The sequence below is a fragment of the Anneissia japonica genome, unplaced genomic scaffold (assembly GCF_011630105.1).
Source record: "Anneissia japonica isolate Jap-2015-1 unplaced genomic scaffold, ASM1163010v1 scaffold11402_len470986_cov188, whole genome shotgun sequence".
Taxonomy (NCBI): domain Eukaryota; kingdom Metazoa; phylum Echinodermata; class Crinoidea; order Comatulida; family Comatulidae; genus Anneissia; species Anneissia japonica.
Window position 1 is genome coordinate 227,843 of NW_022754099.1, and position 24,140 is coordinate 251,982.

The window sequence follows — 24,140 nt, forward strand, 5'->3', positions numbered from 1 at the left end:
AAAAAAAAAAAAAAAAAAAAAAAATGGTTCGTGTGGGAATTGAACACACGACCACCAAGTTTCCCGTAACATGATTAGTCTATTTTTTTCTAATTTGCATAATGAAATTTTCAAACATTTTTGTCTATTTAAAAAAAAGTGCGTAAGTTATGGAGATGGTAACAATCAAAAATCGATTATAAATTTAATTCTACATTTTTAGACAAAAAAATAAACCCTCTTGGCCCATGGCCCATTTTTGACACCATGACCCATGCGTAATATTAACCTAGAGTGTATATATACAAAGAATTTTTTCTAGTAGGATTAGAGTTGACTAACTGGTACTTGGTGTGGTACTTGGTTTATCGCATTTATGGTTTAGGGGTCGCGGTTTATCTCCCTCCGTTTAGTCATGCTGGATCAGGAGTAGTAAACTCTGCGATCGTGGGTTCGATTCCCACACGGGGCAAGTTTTTTTTTAAATTTTTTTTTGTTTATTTTTTTTTTTTTTTGAAAGTAGGTCGTGGGTTCGATTCCCACACGAGCCAGTTTTTTTTTTTTTTTTTTTTTTTTTTTTTTGTCTAAAGGCAGTTTAGTTGATTGGTGGATGATTAGCAAACATGGAGGTTGTGTGTTCGATTCCCACACGAACCGATTTTTTTTCCTTTAAGGCAGTTTAGTTGATAGTGGATAATGAATGTACAGTATTTTACTCGTTGATGACGTCGCGAAATAACAACAAACAACAACGTGTCATGTCCGAGCCTAGGCCGTCATGGAAGCTCACTGGCTCCTGTGTAATTCATGTTGAGCCAACTGCAGACGAAAAGGTTACAATCTTTTCAGAGATAAGCTGGAAGAAAGTTTTAGACAGTGCCCATGAATGGAAGGATTTTAATACCAGGGGCGGATTTAGGGGGGGCCGGCCCGGGAGGTAAAAAAAAGAAGAAAAAAGAAAAAAAAGAGAGAAAAAGAAAAAAATGATAGCCAAGAATGCCTCAAATGTTATGTTCGGGCGTCTAGAACACAAAAATTTCGCGGGGGCATGCCCCAGACCCCCTACGACAGTGTTGTCTCAATCGGCCCAACTTTCGGCCCCCGCTTCCGGCCCCCCCCTTTTGGACATTTCTGGATCCGCCCCTGAATACTGAGGAATGGAAGTTAGCGAAGTCCTTGGCTTGCTTAACAGTTTTTCTTCGATCGTCCGGTTCCAACCGTCTATGCGCGTCTAGCCTAAAGAGTGCCTACATAGCAGGTCGAGATCAATGAAAAGTCGTATATAAAGATGTCGGTTACCCACATCTTTGTATTTGCACAAGTAATTAAAATTGTTTATTGAGCAGATTAATCACACTGATAAACAATTGTACTACATTCGGCTGATGTATATGAACTTCTATTTAGAGACATAATTTCATTATTTTCTTTCCAAAAATCTAGCACCTTATATCGACTTTTGAATGTGAAAATCGGCTCAGTACAACCCATTTTACCGAGTACAAATTTTAAGTTAATAGAACATACTGCTGTTACATCTTCTAGTTTTCCCCCACCGTTGTATTTAGGTACACCGTGGCTGTAAATTGTGATTGTTACAGCATGCACGCAAAGATCATACGCGGCGGATACCCCTACGCGGTGAATACCCTACGCGGCGCTATTTACACGATCTTTTGTTACATTTTCGTCAGTGACGTCATGGTAAAATCGTATATAATCGCCTATAACTTCATAAAAAATAGCCAAAAAACGATTTTAAGGTTGATTCTATCATTAATGGCATATCAAAAATCCACTCTAGAACAAAAAATAATTTTGCTAGTTCTCTTTTAATTGTCTCGTTGAAAACAAATGATTATATTAGAATTATATTTAATATTTTCAAAAATATAAATATTTATATATTTAAAAATTGCCGGTACAGAGCGAATCAATGTAACTCGTTAATGGAGATACATTAATTACCACAAAAAAATTGTTTTCCTTTTTAATAGAATTGGATCTTATCCATGGAGAACAGACATGAGTCAAAGCGACACCCGGCGCATAGTTGCTGCAGCATATAAATTATGGAGTGACGCAACACCTTTAGAATTTAAGGAAGTAGGCATAAACGGTAAAGCAGACACTGTCATTAAATTTGCTGCGAGGGCGCATGGAGATCGTATGAAATTCGACGGACCTGGGAATGAGCTGGCGCATGCGTACCACTTGATGGGTGGTTATAAGGACCTGAATGGTGATATACATTTTGATGGCGAAGAATATTGGACTAAATATAAACCAAGTGGTAAATATCATGATTGTTTAATATCCAAATTTTTATTTTAGGTGTTATTTATTTCAAAAATACCGACTGCATTATTTGCATGATGGTTGTCTAAAAATCAATAGGCCTACGTTCGGAAGGAAACCCATTATTAAAACCAGAAACTGTGGTTAAAACAATCGAGTATATATAGAAGATAAATATATAAGTGAATAAAATGGCTTATGAAATACTGTACTTATTCGAATAAGCGAGCAGGGGTGTTTATTTTTAGTAGTAGTATAGTATTCAATGGAGGCGTTTATTTTTTTGTGTGTGTAAAATGGATAGACCTACACGTAATATAGGCCTACTCAAATAAAAACCCCTTAATTTCACTGTAAATGTGGAACTACAACACATAATTACCGTAAAAATGTGTTATTGTATGATCAAAAAGACTTATTTACCCCGAACAGGTTAAACAAAAATGTAATTCTAGATTCTAGAATATTAAAAGAATGTGTTGAGAATGACATTGCTCCCATTATATTTGTTTACAGTCATTTAGGTCGGGGTGGGAATAAATACGGTAGTTTTGTACTATTATCTAATATGACATTGCTATACACCATCAATGCACCTGCGTATATGATGATCAGAGATTGAGCGAGAGATTGCAGGTTCGAGTCTTGTCGGATACACACAATGGATATAGAAAATTTCATTGAATTGTTATGCTTCATTATAACATTTTTTTCAATATGTGAGGACTGTTTTTAATATTCACTTGTGTATATATAAAGTTACTGTAACTATACACCTTTGATTCATGCGTTTCCTGATAATCGACAATGCATGTATTCGTATGTTATTTGTCTGATTCGCTAAGTGCTGTACTATAGTACTTCATATAGCAACTATGGCCTTCATAATATAAATGTTATACTCTCAACTATGAACAAGTGATAAATAGCATAAATCCAAAATTGTGGAAATTTGTGAAATATTCTAATAGGATGTACAGGCCTACAGTTCGAGACAATAATGTTGAACCTGAGAGAGTCGGATGGTCTCGAGTTCGATTCCCAATTTAAACGATTAGCTTCGTTTTTAAAGATTCAAGTATTTTCATGTAATACCAACATAAAGCAAAAAAAAAAAAGTACTGACTTATGTTACTGTTATTGTTGAAAATAAAGACCATAAAATTGTAAATAGATTACTTTCATTCAAACACTTTTCAGATGAAGACATTATAATCCTCATATAGATTGAAAACAGATTCACTTTCACAGACCTATACTGCTATTTTTAAATATATACCTTAATATTAAGAATTCCCCCAGCGGATCAAGCTCATTTCTCATGGCATAACCTGTGGGTTTGATCGCCTAATAGCCCAAAATAGAATATAATTATCGTGTTTTCCTTTGTGCCTCTGCTAACCTGCATTAGACCTAATGTTTTTTTGGGTTTTTTTTCTTTTTTTAATAATACTCAAAATAACGTATTATACGAGAATAAGAATTATCGGGTCTGCAAACAAACACAATACCGTACTCGCGTAAGCGCCCCTATCGAATAAGCGCCCCTCATAACATGAACATTTTGTTAAGCGCCCCTCAACAATGTCATGTGATTTTTTTAGCAAGCCAATAATCCAACCAATCCTGAGACTGTGGTTGGCATGATTTGAGCTGAGTGGATTTATATTTTCTTCTTACAATATGTCAATTTCAAAGTGAGGATTTTTCTCCTTGACAGATGAGAACTTCCTGGATCTTTCCAACTTTCCTCTTCTTACATTTGTCCAGTCTTACTCTTTTATCTCCCCCGACAGCCACCACCACCACCAATAATTTCATCTATGTGTAAATACTCACAACATTCTTGTCATGAGCCTGCTTTCTGGACGATTACCGTATCTTTTCTGCACCAGAACCATTCGTTTACCGTCGGTTTCCGTATATCCTTATAATCTTTTTCCGGTTCCCATAAGAAGACCCTAAATTTTCATCTATTTCCATAAGCTCCTCCTCAATTTTTGTTTTCATAAGCGCCCCGTTTAATTAAGCGCCCCTCAAAAAGTTCAAAAAATATTTTAAGCGCCCGGACGCTTATTCGCGCGAGTACAAGTGAAATGCAAGAGTAGGGCCCTATAGAAAAACTATAAACTAAACTAATTAACTATTAACTAAACTAATTAACTAAAATTACCAGCTTGCTCCAGTTAGGCCCTACCTTCTATTTTATATTGTTATAAACTTGTCTTGTGCCAATAAAAAGCAAATTTCCAAAGCAATTTTTGGACCAATCTTATCTTATCCTATCATATCTTAAACGACTGAATTATTTAGCCGTCAAAATAATTTTTATTTATTTTTATTTTTATTTTTTGTGTATTAAACCCGTATTATTAAAGAAAATATGGCCATGCTTTACGTTCATGTTAACATTATTCTTCAGAAATTCAGTTGCATTGAACACCGCCCTCTCTAAAACAGTAATTTATGCATAACACCACTTCCAGCTTCTGAACTAATAATAATAATAATAATAATTTGGATTTGTAAAGCGCAAAATACATAGGTCTCTATGCGCTAGAAATTTGCAAATTAAAATAAACTAAAGAGATGAGTCTTGAGACGATTAATATGTTTTAAAGGTTTACAGGGCGAATTGACAATAATAATTAATTAATGTTCTTAAGAGTATCACAATATATCTAGGGTACCATGTATTAGGGACAATTGGTTTGCATTTATAATTTGTGTCTTGTCCAATGATAGGTATTTTTTGACTTAGTTATACTATTTTCATGTTTTTCTTTTAATTTTCAGGCTACAAACGTAATCTATTCACGGTACTAGCTCACGAAATCGGCCACACATTAGGTTTGTCTCATTCCACAAATCCAGACGCTTTGATGTACAGATATTACCAGCGATTACAACAAAATTATAAACTTTCCAAAGACGATATAGCAGGAATTCAAGATCTTTATGGTAAGTGCAGTGACATTTAGGCCTACAAAATCAATTAGAAACCGTCCAAAGATTTGCTTAATCATGCTCGTTATAAAAATATATATAGGCCTATTTATAGTTTATTAATTCTATAAGAAAAATTAATCTCCAAATAAATTGCATGTCCAGACGAACTTACGTACATCATGCGAGACAGTGCCCTTAATTTTACACGGACTTGATTATCACCTCGTTACAATGTACGGTATTATGTCGTTAATGTTCCTCCGCGCGAGCGTGCTCTCACGTCCACACGTCTCAATCTGCTCGCTTTTTATAATGCTTTGTTGTATCTGAATGATATATTACCACCTAAGACATTGGTAAACATTGTCGTATGTTAATGTTGAATAGAAATTTTGATTTATACACGATCTAAATAGGCCTATCAATAACACCACCATTATAAATTTGGTGGTATGTTAAAGCTGGTATAATCATAGCCCACTCATCAGGACTTCGCCGATCGTGTGTTTGCATAGGAAACTAGCGATATTGGCCGGTGTTTATAAGAGAAGAGGTAATGGGACTTATGATTTATAGGGACAATATTGCTTCCTATGTGTACGTGAATGCTCTATCATTGAACTTGTTCGTTTCCTGTTATAAAGAGATAGTGTCAGAAACATCACTCGTTCCTTTTTGAGAGTTAACGCAGTTGGATTTGTTTAAAACTTTATATTCGACCCAATTAGTCTATAGACCTATCAAACATTAGACGCATTAAACAAAAGTAGTGAGTGACACAATATATAGGGCGCTACAAGGATCCGCATAATATTAAAGGAAAGAATAATATTAGTTGTAAATATTTCATAATGCTGTTCCGAATTGCACTAATGATCTAAAGATAGCAATAACATATAATACGAGTTATATTTGTACTTAACTTGAATAAAATCAGTTTAATATGATTGACCACACAAGATGCATGATTTATTTTTATAAGTATTAATGTGCAATATAAACAAAAGTAAATAAATTTTCTGATAAATTTAAAGTGCTAGACCTACAACAACGAGTATTGCATTGCCACTAAAGTTCTTAGTTTTATAAGAAGTCTTAATGAATTTTTATAGAGAAATTAAAACTTAAAACTTAAATAATTGCAACGAATTTTATGACAATGCTTATACCCTTTTTTCACGAGGTTCTTTGGCATTAAAACATGTTAATGAATTGTTTTTTTTTTTGTTTTTTTTGCTATTTCAGGACCAAATCCTGAAAAAGGGTAGTTTTTTCACAAGGTTCTTTGGCATTAAACATGTTAATGAATTGGTTTTTTTTTTTGCTATTTCAGGACCAAATCCTGAAAAAAAGGTAGTAAGAGTAAAAAAGGCATTTTGCAATCCAGGATTTGATGCCACACTGACAATCAGGGGCGAATTATTTAGTTTTGATGTAAGTATGACAGAAGGAAATTACTGTAATCTATGATAATGTATTGTCTAAATAACTATTCCAAACTGGTTTGTAGTTTAAACTATCAATTAACTTTAATTGTAACGCTCCGTACGGATACATAGCCCGGCTTACTCTCTTTTAAGGTTAAGCTGAGGAGCTGAGCGTTTAGACCTAAAGGTTGATTCTTAGCCGATACATGAAACCGGGTCTACAACTGCATGAAGCTTGTACGTCTCCACTTGGCCAAACGCTGCTGCTATTATCTTGTTTCTTCCTCCAGGTTATGTCAAACCATATTATCTTCAGTGGTGTATCTAAGAGTGCGAGGCAGGGGGAATTTCCCCAGTAGGCCCCACCCCCACACCTCATAAAAAGCAAAAGAGTTACACTCAAGTAGTTAAAATTAACCTCACATCCCCTTATTTTGCGAGCCTGCTCCCCCTTATTCATTGAGGCCCCCTTTCACACTCGCCCCATCACCATCTCAAGACTTCTAGATACACCACTGATTATGATTGTCTTTCTCATTCTTTAGAATACTCATTTTTGGAGGGTATCTTCAAAGGGTAAACTGGTTAGTCCACAAGAAGGTCACGTGGGTTCTACAGTTTTTCGACTTCTTCCACAATCACTCGATGCTGCATATGAACGACCGACGGACGGAAAACTAATATTTTTTAAAGGTACCGTACGTTAAAGTTTATTAACATGTCACCCATAACTGTAATAATCGGTTTACATAAAAGACAGCTTGGTTGTTAAGATGCTTTACTTCTATTCCCAGGGTCCTAGGTTCAAATCCTTCAGTGTTGATAAAGTGAGGCTGTAGTTTGGTGTAAGATGCTTGCCTTCCAGTCCTATGGTCCTGCAACGTTAATGGAGTGGAGCTGTAGCTTGGTGGTTAAGATCCCTCCCTTTTCAATTCCATGGTACTGGGTTCAAATCTTGCAATGTTATTGGAGATGAGGCTGTAGTGTAGTAAGGTACTTGCATCTCAGGTCATGGGTTAAAATCTAAAACAAATATTACTTCCTATGCACCACGAGACTTTATAAAGCATCACATTAGTTCATTTATCTAAGAGGGCTAATCTTTTAGATAAACTGGAAATTGTGCACATGAGTGCCTCTTTAATATATATTGATAAAAACACGTTCAAGGTTAAGTTTTTAAAGAATTGTGTAGGTCTACATTCAACCCCAAAAGTGCGTATCTCGCTGACAACAATGATTCGGGTGTGTCTATATTAGGCCTATACGGGTGGGACACAACCTCCGGGGGAAATTTTCTATCATGAACACACAAGAACGAATTTTGAAGTTAAGTCATAGACCTTTCGAAGATATAACTATGTTTATCCAAGGTTATACCGTTCAACATGTCTAGACTCTTTAATCAGGGAATTATTTGCAGGGCCTCCTTCGTCATCACACTTTAAAGTAGACATCTTGTGACATCTGTCCACCTCAGAGAAAACTTTGCTGTAAAGCAAAACATTATAATGGTCCAACGAATTTTCTCTATTTGACGCACATACATTCAAATATTATTAATTTATAAAGTTATTAGAATAATGATATTTATGATTATAAAATAATTATCCATGACAAATTCTCTTTTTAATATAAACAAAAGTTGTTCATAAGACTTAACTAAAGCGGGCCATCGTTATATCATAATACTCACAGTTACAGTTATACACGAAGGTTCTTAAAAATATTGTTCAAGACGGCTAGCATTGTTTTTCATTCCTCTTACGTCAATTAACTAGCAGACTTTCTTTTTGCCGCTTTTTAAAACCTAGGACAGTTTAGCTAATTTACATAGTCAAAGAGATATGTCATCGTTGCGATTTTGAAAACTTTCTATTATCGCCATTATTTGAACGAATATCAGTAACTACGTCATCAATGTGTAATCAATACTACAGAAATGGATACACAAAACGTCATCACTGTATAATCATTTTTGACTTAATAAGTAACCATGTCAAATAATCATTACGTCATCTAGTACCTATTACGTCATCGATTTACATCTCCATACTTTTTGTTCGCAGGTTCACACTACTATGAATATTCTGACTTTTATCTTAGTAAATGGAAACAACCAATATACTTGCGATATCCACGCGTACCACGTGATGGCATTGACGCGGTAATGGCAATACCGAAAACAAAAAAGACATATTTCTTTAAAGGACCATTTGTATGGCGGTTTGATGAGAGGCTAAAACGGGTTGATAGTGGTTATCCAACTACCACTTCAAAACTGTGGTTAGGAGCTCCGACAAGTGTTACTGCAGCATTTTATGTAAACCGTAAGTATAGATAATTAAATTTAAGATTTCAGTCAGCTTGGAAATGGACCATTCCGTTATGTCCTGCACCTTGGATATCGTTGCTAAGGTCCCACAAATAGATAGCGTCCGTAAGTACGTGCATTTGTGGGACACATGTGTGTTTGTGGGACAAGCGCGTATTCTTAGCGATGTTCTGATTGGTCAGTTGTTAAACTTGATTCATCACATGAAGGTCGGAAAGATTCATCACATGAAGGTCGTTTAACCCAATTATTTAATTACCCTTTTCGTTGTCTGTGGTTGACCCATGGATGAACAAGGCCAGCTGATCTTGTAACCACCACAACTTTCGTTTTGGACATTTTGGGCCCGTTCATGCATGGAGGTATACCTCCATGGTTCATGCTTATGTTATTACCCGTTGAATGTTAGCGGGAATATAATTCGAAGGTATGTAGCTAATTATTATTCATTACTCTAACGCTGTCAACTATTTTTGTGTATTTTCAGATCGGATTGTTCTAATAAGCAACGATGCATACTACATTTTGAAGAAAAAGAGTGGTAAAAAAGCTCGTATAGGAAAGGGAAAATTCTCGGAAAATGTTATGAGGTTGAAATGCTATTAGGAAAGATTCATAAAGTTATATAAAAAGAGAATACCAGAGTGCTAACCCTATAAAGGCGGGCGGACATTGCATCGCCAACGCGATATAATGGAGACTGCAACGGCGCGAAGAGAGGCAGACGACGACGGATCGTTTTTTACGATGAATTCGCTCAGACACGATAGCCCACAGATCGGCGTTGGATTTGTTGGCCACGTACGTCTAAAGCAACTTTCACTTTAAGGAAAAAACCGGACTGGAACCGGAGTGTAAATGTGAGCACTTCTATACCCGGCACTTCGCCACTACTTCGAACGTTCAGAACGGCGGACGGTGCCGGTCGGGTTTTTTTTTTCTCCTTGTGTGAATTAATATACAATACTTTCGTCATGAAAATGGCAGCCAAAACGGCCAGAACACTTTTCTAACAAAAATGGCCCAATAGACCTTCATTCACCCTAACTAATCTTGCCGCATGTTTTATAAAGGCCTGTTTCTGATCAGGTTTGTAAAAATAGGTCTGTCTACAACAGAGAAAGCTTTAGGCCCCTGATGTTTTATATTTTGCTGTGTTATCAGGCATTGGCCTTCTTTGCATTGATGTGGCGCGTTTCTCTTGTATGCCGTTTTGATACTTGTTAGTTTGCAGTGTGTCGTTTTGGTTATACCGTTTTGGTATATTGCCGTTTTTATTTAAAGGCGTTAGTTTCGCTGGATAAACCGATTATTGCCATTATTCCTTAAATGAACACCCCCACGAAAAACAGAACCGTCCGTCTTTGGCACAATGCGATCCTTTCTTTGGCACCCATGTCGTATAGGCCTATAGTCGGTTTATCCAGGTATTACACTCAGACTACCAACATCAGTTGATTTGTGTAATTTCAATGTCGCGTAATCAATGGGAGCGCTCTAGTATTCTTCATATAGTAACAATGTGATAGAGATATCAGGGGCGGATCCAGAATTTATCAAACGGGGGTGGGGAATACCGTACTAAATTATCAGAATAGATAAGTGGGGAGTGTTAACAGCTACTGTCAGTGGTATAATAACGATACCGGGCCTATTGGAACATTTTGTATCTGTATTTTATTGTTTCTTCATATTTCATACATGCCAGTGTTATGTATTGAAATCATAAGAATAATTGCAAAATGGGATGGATCCGCCCCTGGATATTATGAAGTGTCCAAATATCATAAAATACATGTATTCCTCTTTACACGTGATTTTTGTCGGCAATCCATTCATCATGGTCATGTAACCTTGCCTGGGGCCCGAATAAATTGCTTATTGTCGACTATCATCATTTTTACTCACTCCTTTTTCTCACAAGATTCAAATCATTAATTGGTTACTATTCACTGAAAATACCGTACAAGATAAAACAAGTGTATTATTAGTTCAGGAATATAGGACAGTGCACCCTCCAATTCGAGACAACCTTTTATCAATTAACAAAATAACAATCTTCAATGTTTTAACACATAGCTAACCCTGTAATTCGAGACTGATCCCACGAGGCCGACCCACATTTTCAGGTACGGTCCGAATCGGAGGGCAAACTGTATGTTAGGCTCTTTTCACGCAACAATATTCCAACAATGACTTTTAATATAAGTTTATGTGACCAACCAATGAACTACATTCCTTTTAAAGTTTAATCCTAATTGTCCTTATTACCTGTAACCATACACTGTGAAAACTTCGCTAAATTTAAAGGAATCTGTGATCTATATTGATTTGTCAATGTTAAATAAATTTTGAAAGTTAATAGGGATCGACAATATACTAGCTGATGACGTCATACTTAATACAATTTCCGTTCTAATACTTCCTATTATTCGAAATGTTGTTTATACTTAGCGAATGAATTGCAAGTGTTTTGACTACCATAGAACCCCCTCCTTGGGGACACAAGGGACACCCTATTAAGGGGACACGTTTTTGGGCACTAAACGAGGGAAGTATATCTTTTAACACTACTGCCAACCCCTATATGGGGTACACCCCTATTAAGGGGACACTTTTGGTCCCGAAGGTGTCTCCTTAATATGGGTTCTACTGTATTTTGCTTATAATTTTGTACTGATTATTATAATGTTATGTTTTATTGATTTACGTATTATAGTGTATATAGCTGTATCATTGAATTAACCTATGTTTTTAGCAACCGTCTCTTTTGTGTTAACTTTATATTGTTTAATTATGGGTTGTTTGTTAACTAAAGTTCCTTTTAACTAGTAATTATTTGGAACTTAATTGTTTTCTGCAAAAAATAAATAAATAAATAAAATAAATAATGGTTGTAGAACAACCCCTTGAATAAAGGACGAAGTTTTAATTCAACGTGTTTTTGTTTTTTTGTTTAAATTGTTGATGAATTCCATAGCAAATCTTTCCGTTTTGTAGCTTAGTTCGATACTGTTGTATGCCCATTATAGTCATGATGTGCATTTGACATCATTACCATATTTTGGCGTGTCTCATGTTTTTGTAAAATAATAAGAAAAAAAAGGAGGGAAAGTTATCGCTGCAAGAGCAATAGTTACGATAATTTTATTACCGTTAATCTGAGCATTGGCGAATCTGAGGTGGGGGAAGGTCAGGGGTCCTGATCCCTTCTTTATAAAAATACTAAATAATAAATGTTAGCATTTTTGACGAATTTGGAGACAAAAAAAATCGATAAACTTCGATACACAATCAAGGGCGTCGAAGTTAGGGGACGTACTTAAAGAACACAAAGGTTAGCGCTGAAGTGAAAAAATGCCGGGAAATTACACTCTTATTTTATAAATAAATGTTTTAAAAATATTCTTGACGATGATTATGAACGAGAATTACGAGAATGATAATAATAATGATGATCACAATGTACAATTGAAAAAGGGTGAATAAATGTTTAAAATGTAACTTACTTATGAGCTTCCATCATGGTTGAAAAAAAATTTTCCTTTTGAGTATGGTCCAAATTATTATTTTTCAATCGACCATACTGAAAAGTGCAGAAAAATAATCATAGACGTCCTGAAACTGCACTCTTACTTCGAAAACGTATTTTAAATAGGCCCTACTCTTGATGAAAATTGTGAAGCTGAATCAATAACTCCCAAAAGGGGTTCCAGTAGTCCTCCAGTGGGAAAATGTTGATTCCTAGATGGCGGGAAATGAGCTTTCTCGACTTCTAAGGTGTCTTTTAATGACCTTTAAGTTCTTAAAAATTCAAGGTTATTACCCTCTTGAAAACGATTCAATGAATCAATGAACCCCAAATAGAAAGGGGATTTCGGGTTCTCCGCGGGAAAAAGTTGATTTCTAAATGGTGGGAAATGAGCTTTCCCGACTTCTGAAGTGTCTTTAAATGACTTCTTAAGTTCTTAAAAATTCAAGGTTTTCCCCATTGAAAATGGTCAGGTAAATTTTTCTCATTCTTATTACAGTAAATGGCCTATTATGTGTACCGGTGTACACACTTTGCTTACATATTCTTTTTTCCATAAATGAACCCCAAAAATAAAAAGGGGTCGGGGGTCCTCCCCCGAGAAAATTTTGATTCCTATATGGCGGGAAATGTTCTAATTTTCTTATTGTAAAAAAAAAAAAAAAAAAAAATTAGCTTATGGTTCCTGAAAATGTAGGTCTAGTATTCTTTTTATTTTTTGCCCAAGGGAGGGGAATCAGGGCCCCTGACCACCAGATCCACCAGTGTGAATCAAGAAAATGTAACTCGGTCGGGGACTGGGTAAACATTTTCTTTCCGATCATACAAAAACCTCCGGATATTATATATTTTCTGCCAAAAAGTGGGGGCCCGGCCTCACCCCCTCCCTCCGGACATGTTATCAAGGGCTAACATTTACCAGGGAACAGTTAAATTACTGTAATTTAACTGTTCCCTGCATTTACGAATATTACGTTTGCTTGTTTCAGAGGTCGATTTGAAGCTTAAAACTTATAATTTCACATTACCACAAACTGCTCTTCAAGAGTATGTGGGATTCAGTTGGAAAAGAAATGGCATTTGACATGCAAGAAAAAGAAATACACTAAAGACCTGATCTTTGATTTTCATGATTTATTGTACATATATAGGTGTAATTTTTGCCCTACCTGACGTGGAAATGTACCGAATACTCAGTACATTTGAAAACAACTGCGAAAAAAAAATCGCAAGTTGTTCTCGGTGGGACTCCAACCCACGATCTCCAGATCACTAGCCTGGCATCATACCTCTAGACCACCAAGCTTGCGCTTGATGGCCAGGGTTGAATTCGAGTCCAAGTAAGCAGTGTTGATAGTAATTGTTATTGTCGTGATGGAATAATAGACAATGTACAGATATTGTACATTTAGATGATATTTCTTAATACGCATTAGCTAAACTTAAATGGTCATTTGACAAGCGAGTTCTACGAGTTTTTAACTCGTAGAACTCGTGCGACTCCTGGATGAAATCAACCTAGGTGGGAGAGTAGTTAAAAACAACGATTAGGCCAAGAACTACTGTATGTGAACCCCTGCTGCACTAGATGCCTTGAGTGAGAGTTCCAAGAAAGAATTACTTTACAGTTTGTTATGTCCTCTAATTTTCGTCATCAAATGATATCAATGTGATGAGTTGCCCAGACACAGGTATTTTAAACTATCAAAAAAGATGAATGAAAGATTTATATTATGTCGAAAACATCTCATTGTTCATGGGCCTAAGTTTTGACGATTATAACCACAAGTTAATTGTTTATTCATGTCGCTGTAGATGACCGGTAAATTTTAATATGAACAGCAGAATTGTTTCTTTCTTGAGTCGTTTTTTCGCCGTCTCCATCAAGATCATCAACTAAATCAACGGTAGAAGTATTCACAGCTAATTCTAGAAACCCATGCGACATTTCCTGGATACGCAGGGCTAGATTGATTGCCCTGTTGACAGCAGCTCCAAGCCCGTGGATAGTGACTTCGTCACAACCTGAGTCAAGTATTTTCTTACATCGTTGAAGTTGACCATTAAAATTAGTTTTAGTGTTGACATATATGTCATTTTTACGTTTCGGTAACTTTTGCGGGAGTCTTTTCCTTAACAACGACTCATTTTCGTCTATTTTAGACATAGGTTTTTCATTTATATGACTTGATTGGTCCTCCATGGAAGTCGCCATGTTTTGTTTTGAGTAGAACACTCATCAAACTTTTTGTTAAACAAATTTAAATTTAGATTAATTGCTTAATTTTAATGCATTAGTTGCTACAAGAGTAATTTTATTTACAAGAAAATATTTTTTTATGTCTTTATTTGATTATTATGTACGGAATATATCAAACTAATTCTAAATTCAACTTAAGAATTGACTACGTATCTGACCAGTGACCTGACCTCGGTTTCAGAAAGGTCAATTTTGTGAAAGGTCAACAGGAAGAAAACAAAGCCTGATAAAAGTTTTATTTGCAAGAAGACACTCAAGACTTTTTAAAAGAAAAAGTGGCTTAACAATGCTCTCCTCTATACCCGAACTTCCTAGCTTATATCTAGGCATCTCATGACATGGAGGACAAAGAATCGTTTCAGGACAGGCAAGAAAATGAGCTACAGCTCTTGCAGGCTATGTTCAATGATGACTTCGAAGACTGTCGCGTGTCCGATGCGTGGAAGGTAGGCCTCTACTAGGCCTAGTTAGATAGTTTAGCCTAGGCCTAAGCCCATGTATGAATGACGGAGGGAGATGCCTAAAGTCTGTTCCTTACCAATGATGTTTTGTGTGCTAGAAGGCTTTTAATTAATTACCTGAAAATCATTTAATTAACACTCAAGAAATTTGAAATTTCATTTTTTAGTAAAAGTATGACAGCAGTAGCTATTGACATTGTTACACCAGTTTTAAATCAAAAAGTCGATTGGCCCAGTGGTTAAGACAAGGGTAGCTAGAAACATAAAAATTAGAAATGTCTCACATTATTTTAAAATTATTTTTAAAAGAAAGACATAACTAAATGAAGCATTTTAAAACAAATTATGTAAATCGGACCAGTATTAGCGGAGATATTACAATATTAAGTACGTTTTTTGCTGGAGTTAATTCCTTTTATTTTTATTATACAAGAAACATGTCCCTTACAGTATAATTATGTGTTTAAAAAGAAGCTTTTTAACTCCGATTATTCATCTAAAACGATACAAATGATTATAATTTGTTATGTAATTATTTTAGATTTCATAATTATTATCAACTGATGATAGATTCTACGTAAAATATATTGCATTGAAATCTCCGAATCTAAGCCTAATTATAAGGCTCAGACACCACTGTAGCCAGCAGGAAAAACATTGTTTACCCCACCCCCGTGTAGCCGCGGTAAAATTCTCAAATGCGCCCTCAACCCGTACGAGCGAAGCCTAGCTCCAGTACAATAGAATACATCATAATTTGGACCATATATTTTAATTAGGCGCTACAAATATATTATTTTTAACTTGCCTACCTTTATATATTAAAACCTGAATAAAACAAACATGTTAACTAAAAAACTAGCGAAGGTTTCCTTTTGTTCTTAAAAAATGACGAAACATTTGTTGTAAACAAAAAACTTCTACTGAATCGAAGCACACGCTTGAAAAACCCATTGCTAGGTTGGGAATTTATTTCTGAAGAGTTGTCTGGAAGTAATTTGGACAAATTGTGATATTCTTCCGCAAAATACTCAAAACATACATAGGGTATCCTTTCTCCGTCGGGGCACTATTTTCTATCACAATGTTTGTATCGCTGATGAACAGCGCCCCCTATAGGCTTCGTAACTAGCTAACAAGGGAACCGTGACGTACAGCCATACTAGGGACTTTTCGATGGAGTGAACAACGAGCACGTTCACGTCGACTGCAAGCGACCTACAACGTGTTCACTGCTCATGGTGATCCACCGCTGAAATCAGTTTCGATTTCAGTTGGCGAAGAGTCAACATGATGACTTTTTGAGCAAGGATCATGCCTTACCATCATGGCGAATCTTCAAAGCGTCCGAGAAGCGATCCTCTTTGGATATTTCAGGGTGAATGCGTTCTCAAATCTGGTGGGTGAGTGAGGGGTTGACGATCGCGCATGTGCAGTGTTTGAAAATGACATCATGTCAAGGCGTCGACTATGTTGACATGAAAATCGAAAATTGCCTAACAATATCGGCACTGGTTCGAACGGCATGGTCGCCTGTGTTTTTGGTGGTGAAACAAATCTTCTCGGATAAGGACTCTAAACCATAGGTTCAGTGTACACTATTGGATCGTGTGCACTCTGAAGAACTCAGTACATCCTTCGAGATGAGTAGACGGTTACCCTGGTGTACTGGTCCATTTCAGCTGCCTGTCCGGCCACAGAAGGATAGTTTACGTCGCGGCCCATCTCAGGTACATTGTCCTACCTGCGAATCCTTTTACTACACTACGCAAGATCATACACACTAGCTACGTAGTGACTAGAGAAGAAGAATCAAAATTGAGTGTTATAATTGTATTTATGGTCTGGTTTAGATCAGAATTAAGAATTGGTTGAAGACTGGTGTAACAATAGCCATTGCCTTAATTTAACTACTGTTAAAGAAACACTGCCAAAAAATTGAATTTTGAAAGCTTTATTAAAAACATGCAATCATCATGAATTACAGAAGATCAGTTAGTTTCCAGAAGATGTTTGCTTGTTCGAGTGTGGGAGGTGGTGCCGATTTCTAGGAGGCTCTCCTGACTCGCGGAAGATTTCAGATTTCTTCTAAATTGTTTACTTTTTTTAGGTGTATCGTCCTCCTGATTTTAAATTACATCTGAAGCCACAGAAAAGCACGCATGAAAATGCAGACGTACATGTTATGGTTGATATGCACATACAGTGCCCCCCTGATTATCCACAAATGTAAGTCTTTTCTCTATTTTTCTTTACTGTTTGATTTTATTATTATATGGTAATGTATATAGATTTTAACTAAATTGTTAAATTGTGTTTATCAGGTAGTAAATAACCCGTGACTTGCAGCTTTATTTCTGAATTTCTTATAGGCATCTATGGATATATTTAAAATGTTTTCCCTAAAAGGGTCACTTTGTGTCTGTAGCGACCGTAGGTACTCTTCCTTCTGTCCACAACGGCAGGACCTGGTGCTCTAGAACACTAGATTAATCTACTGTTCTTGATAGATGTTCTGGGTTCTTTATGCATTGGGCCTAATGAGCAAGAGTTCTTATCCAAGAAGACTTGGGACTCAAATCCTGTGCAGATGATAACTTTTTAAGCAGAGTGCGGTGCCCTTGTTGCCATGCAGTTCAACTACTTCGCTTACTGCCTAATAATGCAAACAAGACAATCTCAAATATCAAAGTAATAACTGGCCAAACGTTGATTAAAAAATAAGAACCAGTGTTATTTTTTATTTAAATTCAATTCAATTCTTTTTTTTACCTGCTATTAAAATGTTGATGTGTCGAATATATATAAAAAAGTTAATAGTTTATTAATTTTCATAGATTACCTGAAATTAATTTTGAAAATCCGAAAGGAATATCAAATGAGAAATTAAAAACGCTAAAGAAAGATGTGTTAACAAAAGCCAAAGAACTAATTGGAGAGGTAAGATTAAAACAATAAAGAATTTACTTACAATTTATATTTACAGTATTTACTTGTATTAAAGATGTATTGTCCAATGCTAAATATAAAAAAAAATCATAAAAATATTTTTTGAAATTAACTTGCCCATTTTTGAAGTAACATAAAAGTTATCAACTTGAACATAGAAATTAGTGTTTTAAAAAAATGTCAACCCATCAGTTTCCAGCGAAAATTGATAGAAACGCTTTCACTCACTGAAAGTTTTTTTTATTATAATTTGTTGGTTTAAAAATCAGGGTACACATTTTTTAAATTCAATAATTTCTATGCACAAGTTAATAATTTGTATGTTATTGCAAAATGAGCAAGTTTATTTCAAACTTATTTTTTTATGATTTTTTGCCATTAGCAAGGGACAAATACAGCTTTAATATATTTTATTATTCTTATTAATTTAACTTATGTTCTAATAATATTTTTTATGTAATGATGTTTAATTGTTTATTGTATTTATACATATTTTTTTAGTGTATATTTTATTGAACGTGGTTTGATTGTTCATTGTATTTAGATTGTTGATGTATATTTTAATCAATGCAATTCAGTTGAAACTGCGAAATAATCAAATAAAGAATATTTCAATTTAATTTTAAAATTCCAAGTTGTGTTGTTCTCAAATATGACAATTCTTGAGGTGTCAATAGAGTACTAATGTTGGTGATGTCACAGCACCATGTGACACCCTTATGATGTTCCTGAGCATTTCTATACAAGTTACGACTGAGGGCATCATACAGCCGCCATACTCTAGCTGTTCCTTTGTAATATTGTATCTGTATTGAACTGTTGTGAACTTAGTATATTAATTAAATACACATAATATAACTTACTTATGGTAAGTTTTCATGAAGTTTTTAAATGGAAATTATAAGGTTCATCAGTTGAAAACTGTGGCTTTAATAATAATAATAATTTGGATTTGTAAAGCGCAAAATACATAGGTTTTTATGCGCTTAGCTGTGGAAGCAGTCAATAGTAATGACCACTTGGTTGGTAGTTGCTAGGTAACAGAGCAGTGGAACTTGCAACCAATGTGATACTCTATACTACCATGAATTTATGTTTTTGTTATAATTTGTTTAATTTGCTCATGCCATTTTAGGTGATGATTTTGGAGCTTTCGCAAATTGTAACTGAGTTCCTTCACACGCACAATGTTCCGCAACATGAATCGTTCTATGATGCTATGGTGTCAGCTCAGAAAAAGAAAGAAGAAAAATTAGCACAAGAACAGCAGAAAAAAGTTGAATACCAAAGAAAATTAAAAGAGAAAGAGGTGAACATTAATTAAGATTAGATATGACAGCATGCGGTCTAAGCAATTGGGGTCATGGTGGAAGCATCCTTGTCGCGTCCCTGGGTAACACCAGTTCTACCACCACCACAAGGTATACAAGTGACTTGTATCACCATTGTCATCTTGCCTAGACTAGACCAGAGTGGGTCCTTTCTGCGAGTCGTGGGAGAATAGGATCCTCTGTTGTTGTTGCACTGACAACCCAAGTACTAACTCTTCTAGAGTTAGTTTTTTGTCTGTGAGTACTAGCGATACACTGTGACTGCCATAGATTCCAGCAGGGCCTATCCAATCTTTCCCCTTTTCATATTCCCAGTTATAAGATACAACAAACAGGAAAATTTAATGTAACTTTTAATGAAAATGTTCTTAAAGTTATTAAATTATTAAATTTTGATTGTCAATGTTTTGGGATTTTTCATAGAGGAAAGACATCGACAAAGAATTACAAAGAAGACAAGACTTACAAGCAGCTATAAAGGAGGAGAGAAAGAAAAAGGAAATAGCCAATCAGAATCAGGTAAAGTTACAAGGAAAGTTTAAAAATAGCCAATCTGTTATTTGACAAGCAAATTTAAAAAAAACTTTAAAAAAAAATATACTTGTCCCACATGGTGTTGTTGAGGGTGCTAGGGAAGACTATACTCTTGAAAATCAAGGTTAACATTCTAGCGTTTATTACTTCTTTGTTATACACTGTAGAACCACAGACTTAACGGCTGGTAGTTTGGGAAAGATACACCTAGACGATTCAAAACATTTTTTTAAAACAAATTCAAACATTCAAGTAATGGATGTATGTTTGTTGTGTTATCTTGCCAGCAGTACACTCGATTGCATGAGTTGGGGCGCCCTCTGAACATATTGCAACCCATGCAAAAAGCAGACAAGAAAACTCGCACTTGGCAGAGGCAATAAAAAATGCTGTCCCAGTGCCGGCAACGAGTTTACTTGTCCCCTAATTTTTTCCCGCCAATTTATTTATTTACACATCATTTTTTGATACATGACTAAATAGAATTTCAAAAAAGTATGTTTGTACATGTAAACTTGTTTTGGCACATGGAAAGGGACCTAAAAAAAAGGACTGGCAGTCAACGTGTTAAAGAATTTGAAGATATATCGATTTATTTTCTTTGTCTAGATCTAAATACATTATTCAGTATCTATTTTGCTCTCAAATTCAACACAATTTTATGTATTATATTTGTTTTCCTTTTTAATATAGCAAGAGAGTGTAAAGGATTCAGAACAGGATGGTGAAGGTCAAAGTTCAAGTTCTAATAACTCTCCTGTCAAGAGGAGACATCAGCCAGATCCAGGAGATGATGGAAAAAGTAACAAAGGCAGAACACGGTATTACAGAACTTTAAATTGTACACTAAGACTAAATATTTTTATGTACTTCAAGATGAAATTTCTTTAATTCACACCCAATTCTACCTACTAGATCTGATAAGTATCACTTTTCATTTCATTTCATTTATTTTGTCAAACAGAAAACAAAACATACAGAAATAACAATACCAAAAATCAGAGACAGGATAAACAAAAAGCAAACTAAAGCTGTATAAAGTTTCTCCACTGATTTAAGGATACATAAAATATATAAATGAATATCTGTTCTCTGGAAGTAAAAGCGATTAAAAACGGAAAGGCACAGCGCAGCGCAGAACAACGCAGCACGCAAGAAACAATATACTGTTACTCTCATGGAGTCACTAGAAAAAAACACTTGGATATTCCCAGAAACTCCATGAGAATAACAATAAATGATACCAGCAAACAGCGACAGCAAAATAAGTAGCAGCGATGGCAGTAGCACAGAAAAAAGAGAAATTTAAAATTATTAAAAATCAAGAAAGTCAAGATTGTCCGCCATTGGAACCCTTACACAACAAATTTTATTTTTTGAAGTGATCCTTTAAAGGACGAAGAAATTGAGAAAGGCCAATCGACAAACTGTCGCGAATATGTGAAGGCACAACATCCCATATTCTCGGAAATAAATTAAACACACTAAATTTATAGGCATCAGTGCGACTATACCGATGAGTAAACTTCAAGTGATCTAAATGACGACAATTGATTTCAATATTATTTGATATGTTTATAGAATATTTTCGATACAGACATTTTGCAATGAAACAGATACAAAGATAATAAATACGTTGTTGAAGGGGCACGATTCCAAGATTAACAAGACGTTGAGGATATGGGATGTTGTGAGCAAAGCATGATCTAGTCATTCTGCGTTGTATACTTTCAAGATCTTTTATATGACCTATCTTATATGGAACCCAAGCAGGAATTCCATATTCAATAGTAGGTCGGACAAGAGAGTTGTAGAGCTTAAGGATAATTTCAGGGTTCCGATGACGGATAAGCCTGAGAACAATACCCAAAGTTCTAGATGCTTTAGAAGCAGTTTTAGAGACATGTAGTCCCCAATCAAAATTATCGGGCACAGTAACACCAAGATATTTGTAACTACGGACGTAAATAATGTCAGTACCATTAATGTTATATGTTGCTTTGTTGACATTACCATTCATGATGCCGTCACCAAACCTGATTAGGAGATTCTGATCAGATGATTGATGACTGGTGCTGTCACCAGTATAGATGTGTATCAGCATTTTATTTGTCACCGAAACTGATCACTTAGATAGAATCGACTGAAATTCAAATAAGTATACATGAGGATAATTGAGGGAGGCAATTGGCACAGCAATTGCAGTCAGGTTTTCATCCTTGTGATTGGAAGTTCAATCCTCATGTTGTCCACTTCCAGCAAGGATTAAATTTACAGAAAGTCCACCCACTGCAATAGTGAGATGATAAAGAAAAAGATGTAAATCTACCGCCCTCTACAAAAATACTGTATTATGTGGAAAAACAATAAACAGGCAAACAAACCGTGCGTGGTGCAGTACAGTGTAATAAAAAGCATACAAACGACAGTAGTTGACCTCCAGTAGCTGCGTATAGGCATATTATTTGTCCACACTCCTAACAATTGTACTGTTTATACTCTCTTGTTCTACCTACAGTATATTGTTTGATGGGCAGCAAAAATGTTTTAGCCTTAAATGCAAGTAGGCTACGGCCCTTGGCTTTGTTTTAGGCACATACGATCAGGCTCCTTCTTTGGAGGGCCTTGCATTACGGTACCCTTTGCCCTGCATCCTCTCATAAAAAAAAAAATTATTATGCTAATAGCAGTGTATATTTTTGTTTATAGAAACTCAAGCATTAGCAAGGAGTTAAAGAATAATGGTCAAAACAAGTCTTCAGCATCGAAACGCACAAGTGATGGGTCAGTAGTCGTCACAAAGTTCAGCGCCAAGACAGACAGGGTCATTCACAGAGGAGCTTGTTTAGGTAAGGCGGACAGGCATTGCCCTTCAAGTAATACATTATTGTACTGTAGAAAATCTCTCAATAAAAATAAAGCATTTATCAATCTGATTACTGACCTGCTGAAATGGCAACCATGTTTTGTTTATATATATTATCACACTTAATGATGGAATAATAGAATCCTCTATTTTATACTATTATATAGACAAAATGTCAAATATTACTTTAATCCTGATAATCAAACTTAAAACATTTTTATTCACACAAGCCTTTAGTGTTGTGATGAAATACTTGTGAAATGTTTGTGGTCTGATGTATTTTTTTGACAAATTTTATTGTAAAATTGTAAATGTGCTTTTTCTATGAATTTTAATTGTTTTCTCTGTATTTTAATTGTAATTAATGTAATGATTGTAATTTTAGCATATTTTAATGATTTCGTTGTGATGCACCTCTGAACAATTTCATTGAAAGGGGTGGAATATAAACAAAATACTTTATTATTATTAGAGAAACAGTACATATATATGTTTTTAAATTTTATTTAAATTCTTTATAACTACATATCCTTGTTGGTTTGTTTTTCTTCATACTAAATTTAATTTGAAGTAAAAAATAGAAAATTAATACATTTTCTGTTTGTTTCTTTAGGTCAGGGAAATAGTGGAAGCACTGTTTATGTTGGTATGGATGCTTCAACCGGGGAGCTTGTAGCGTTATGCGAATGGATTATGAAATGGAAACATAGCAAAGGACGCAAACCACTTCCAGACGAAGAAAAAAATGCAGAGGGCTACATCAAACAAGTTAGTAGAAATTGTTATTTAAGAAAATTTAATTGAATGGTGGGTAATCAGCGCAGGAGCAGGCAACCCCACCAGGTACCAATTTATACTCCTGGGTGGAGAGAAGCAATGCAGATAAAGTGCCTTTGCTCAAGAACACAAGTGAAATGCATAGTGAGGGGTTGAAACTGCGACCTCAAGGTTGGGAAACTAAACAGTTCCCATTGCCCCAAACAGCTTCCCATAGGGATAATCATTGCCTGCTGATATAAGGGAGACAATTGATAGTAAAAACATGTAACATTCTGAATTTGCAGGAGCTAGTTTAGGGGATATTTTTTCTTTGCTCTTCCTGGAATGTGGGAGATGGTGCTAATTTCTGGGGGACTCAGGCTACTGCATAGGAGTCTACCCAGCTGTATCAATGGGTACCAGCAAATTCCTTGGAGTAACCTGTGATGGACTATCGTCC

At 35.4% G+C, this 24,140-nt stretch overlaps 3 protein-coding genes across 3 annotated transcripts in view; 2 read left to right on the forward strand and 1 right to left on the reverse strand.

Annotated features, from left to right (window-relative positions):
* LOC117123106 (stromelysin-1-like) overlaps positions 1-11,917 on the forward strand; it is a 22,798-nt gene extending 10,881 nt beyond the window's left edge. The window contains exons 3-8 of the mRNA XM_033268939.1: positions 1,977-2,272; positions 5,074-5,238; positions 6,560-6,660; positions 7,199-7,346; positions 8,723-8,983; positions 9,476-11,917. Coding sequence (XP_033124830.1) covers positions 1,977-2,272; positions 5,074-5,238; positions 6,560-6,660; positions 7,199-7,346; positions 8,723-8,983; positions 9,476-9,594 — 1,090 coding nt within the window. The 3' untranslated portion in view covers positions 9,595-11,917. The remainder of the gene's footprint in view (positions 1-1,976; positions 2,273-5,073; positions 5,239-6,559; positions 6,661-7,198; positions 7,347-8,722; positions 8,984-9,475) is intronic.
* Positions 11,918-13,786: 1,869 nt separating this feature from the next.
* Positions 13,787-14,853, reverse strand: LOC117123112 (ribonuclease P protein subunit p20-like). The gene has a single exon (XM_033268955.1). It carries the CDS (start codon positions 14,733-14,735, stop codon positions 14,322-14,324), a length of 414 nt encoding a protein of 137 aa, XP_033124846.1. The 5' UTR covers positions 14,736-14,853; the 3' UTR covers positions 13,787-14,321.
* A 119-nt stretch (positions 14,854-14,972) lies between these two features.
* LOC117123113 (eIF-2-alpha kinase GCN2-like) overlaps positions 14,973-24,140 on the forward strand; it is a gene marked incomplete in the record, with an annotated part of 33,082 nt that continues 23,914 nt past the window's right edge. The window contains 8 exon segments of the mRNA XM_033268956.1: positions 14,973-15,226; positions 17,352-17,470; positions 18,079-18,181; positions 19,326-19,499; positions 19,945-20,040; positions 20,749-20,876; positions 22,765-22,904; positions 23,535-23,689. Of these exon segments, the coding sequence (XP_033124847.1) occupies positions 15,119-15,226; positions 17,352-17,470; positions 18,079-18,181; positions 19,326-19,499; positions 19,945-20,040; positions 20,749-20,876; positions 22,765-22,904; positions 23,535-23,689 (1,023 nt within the window).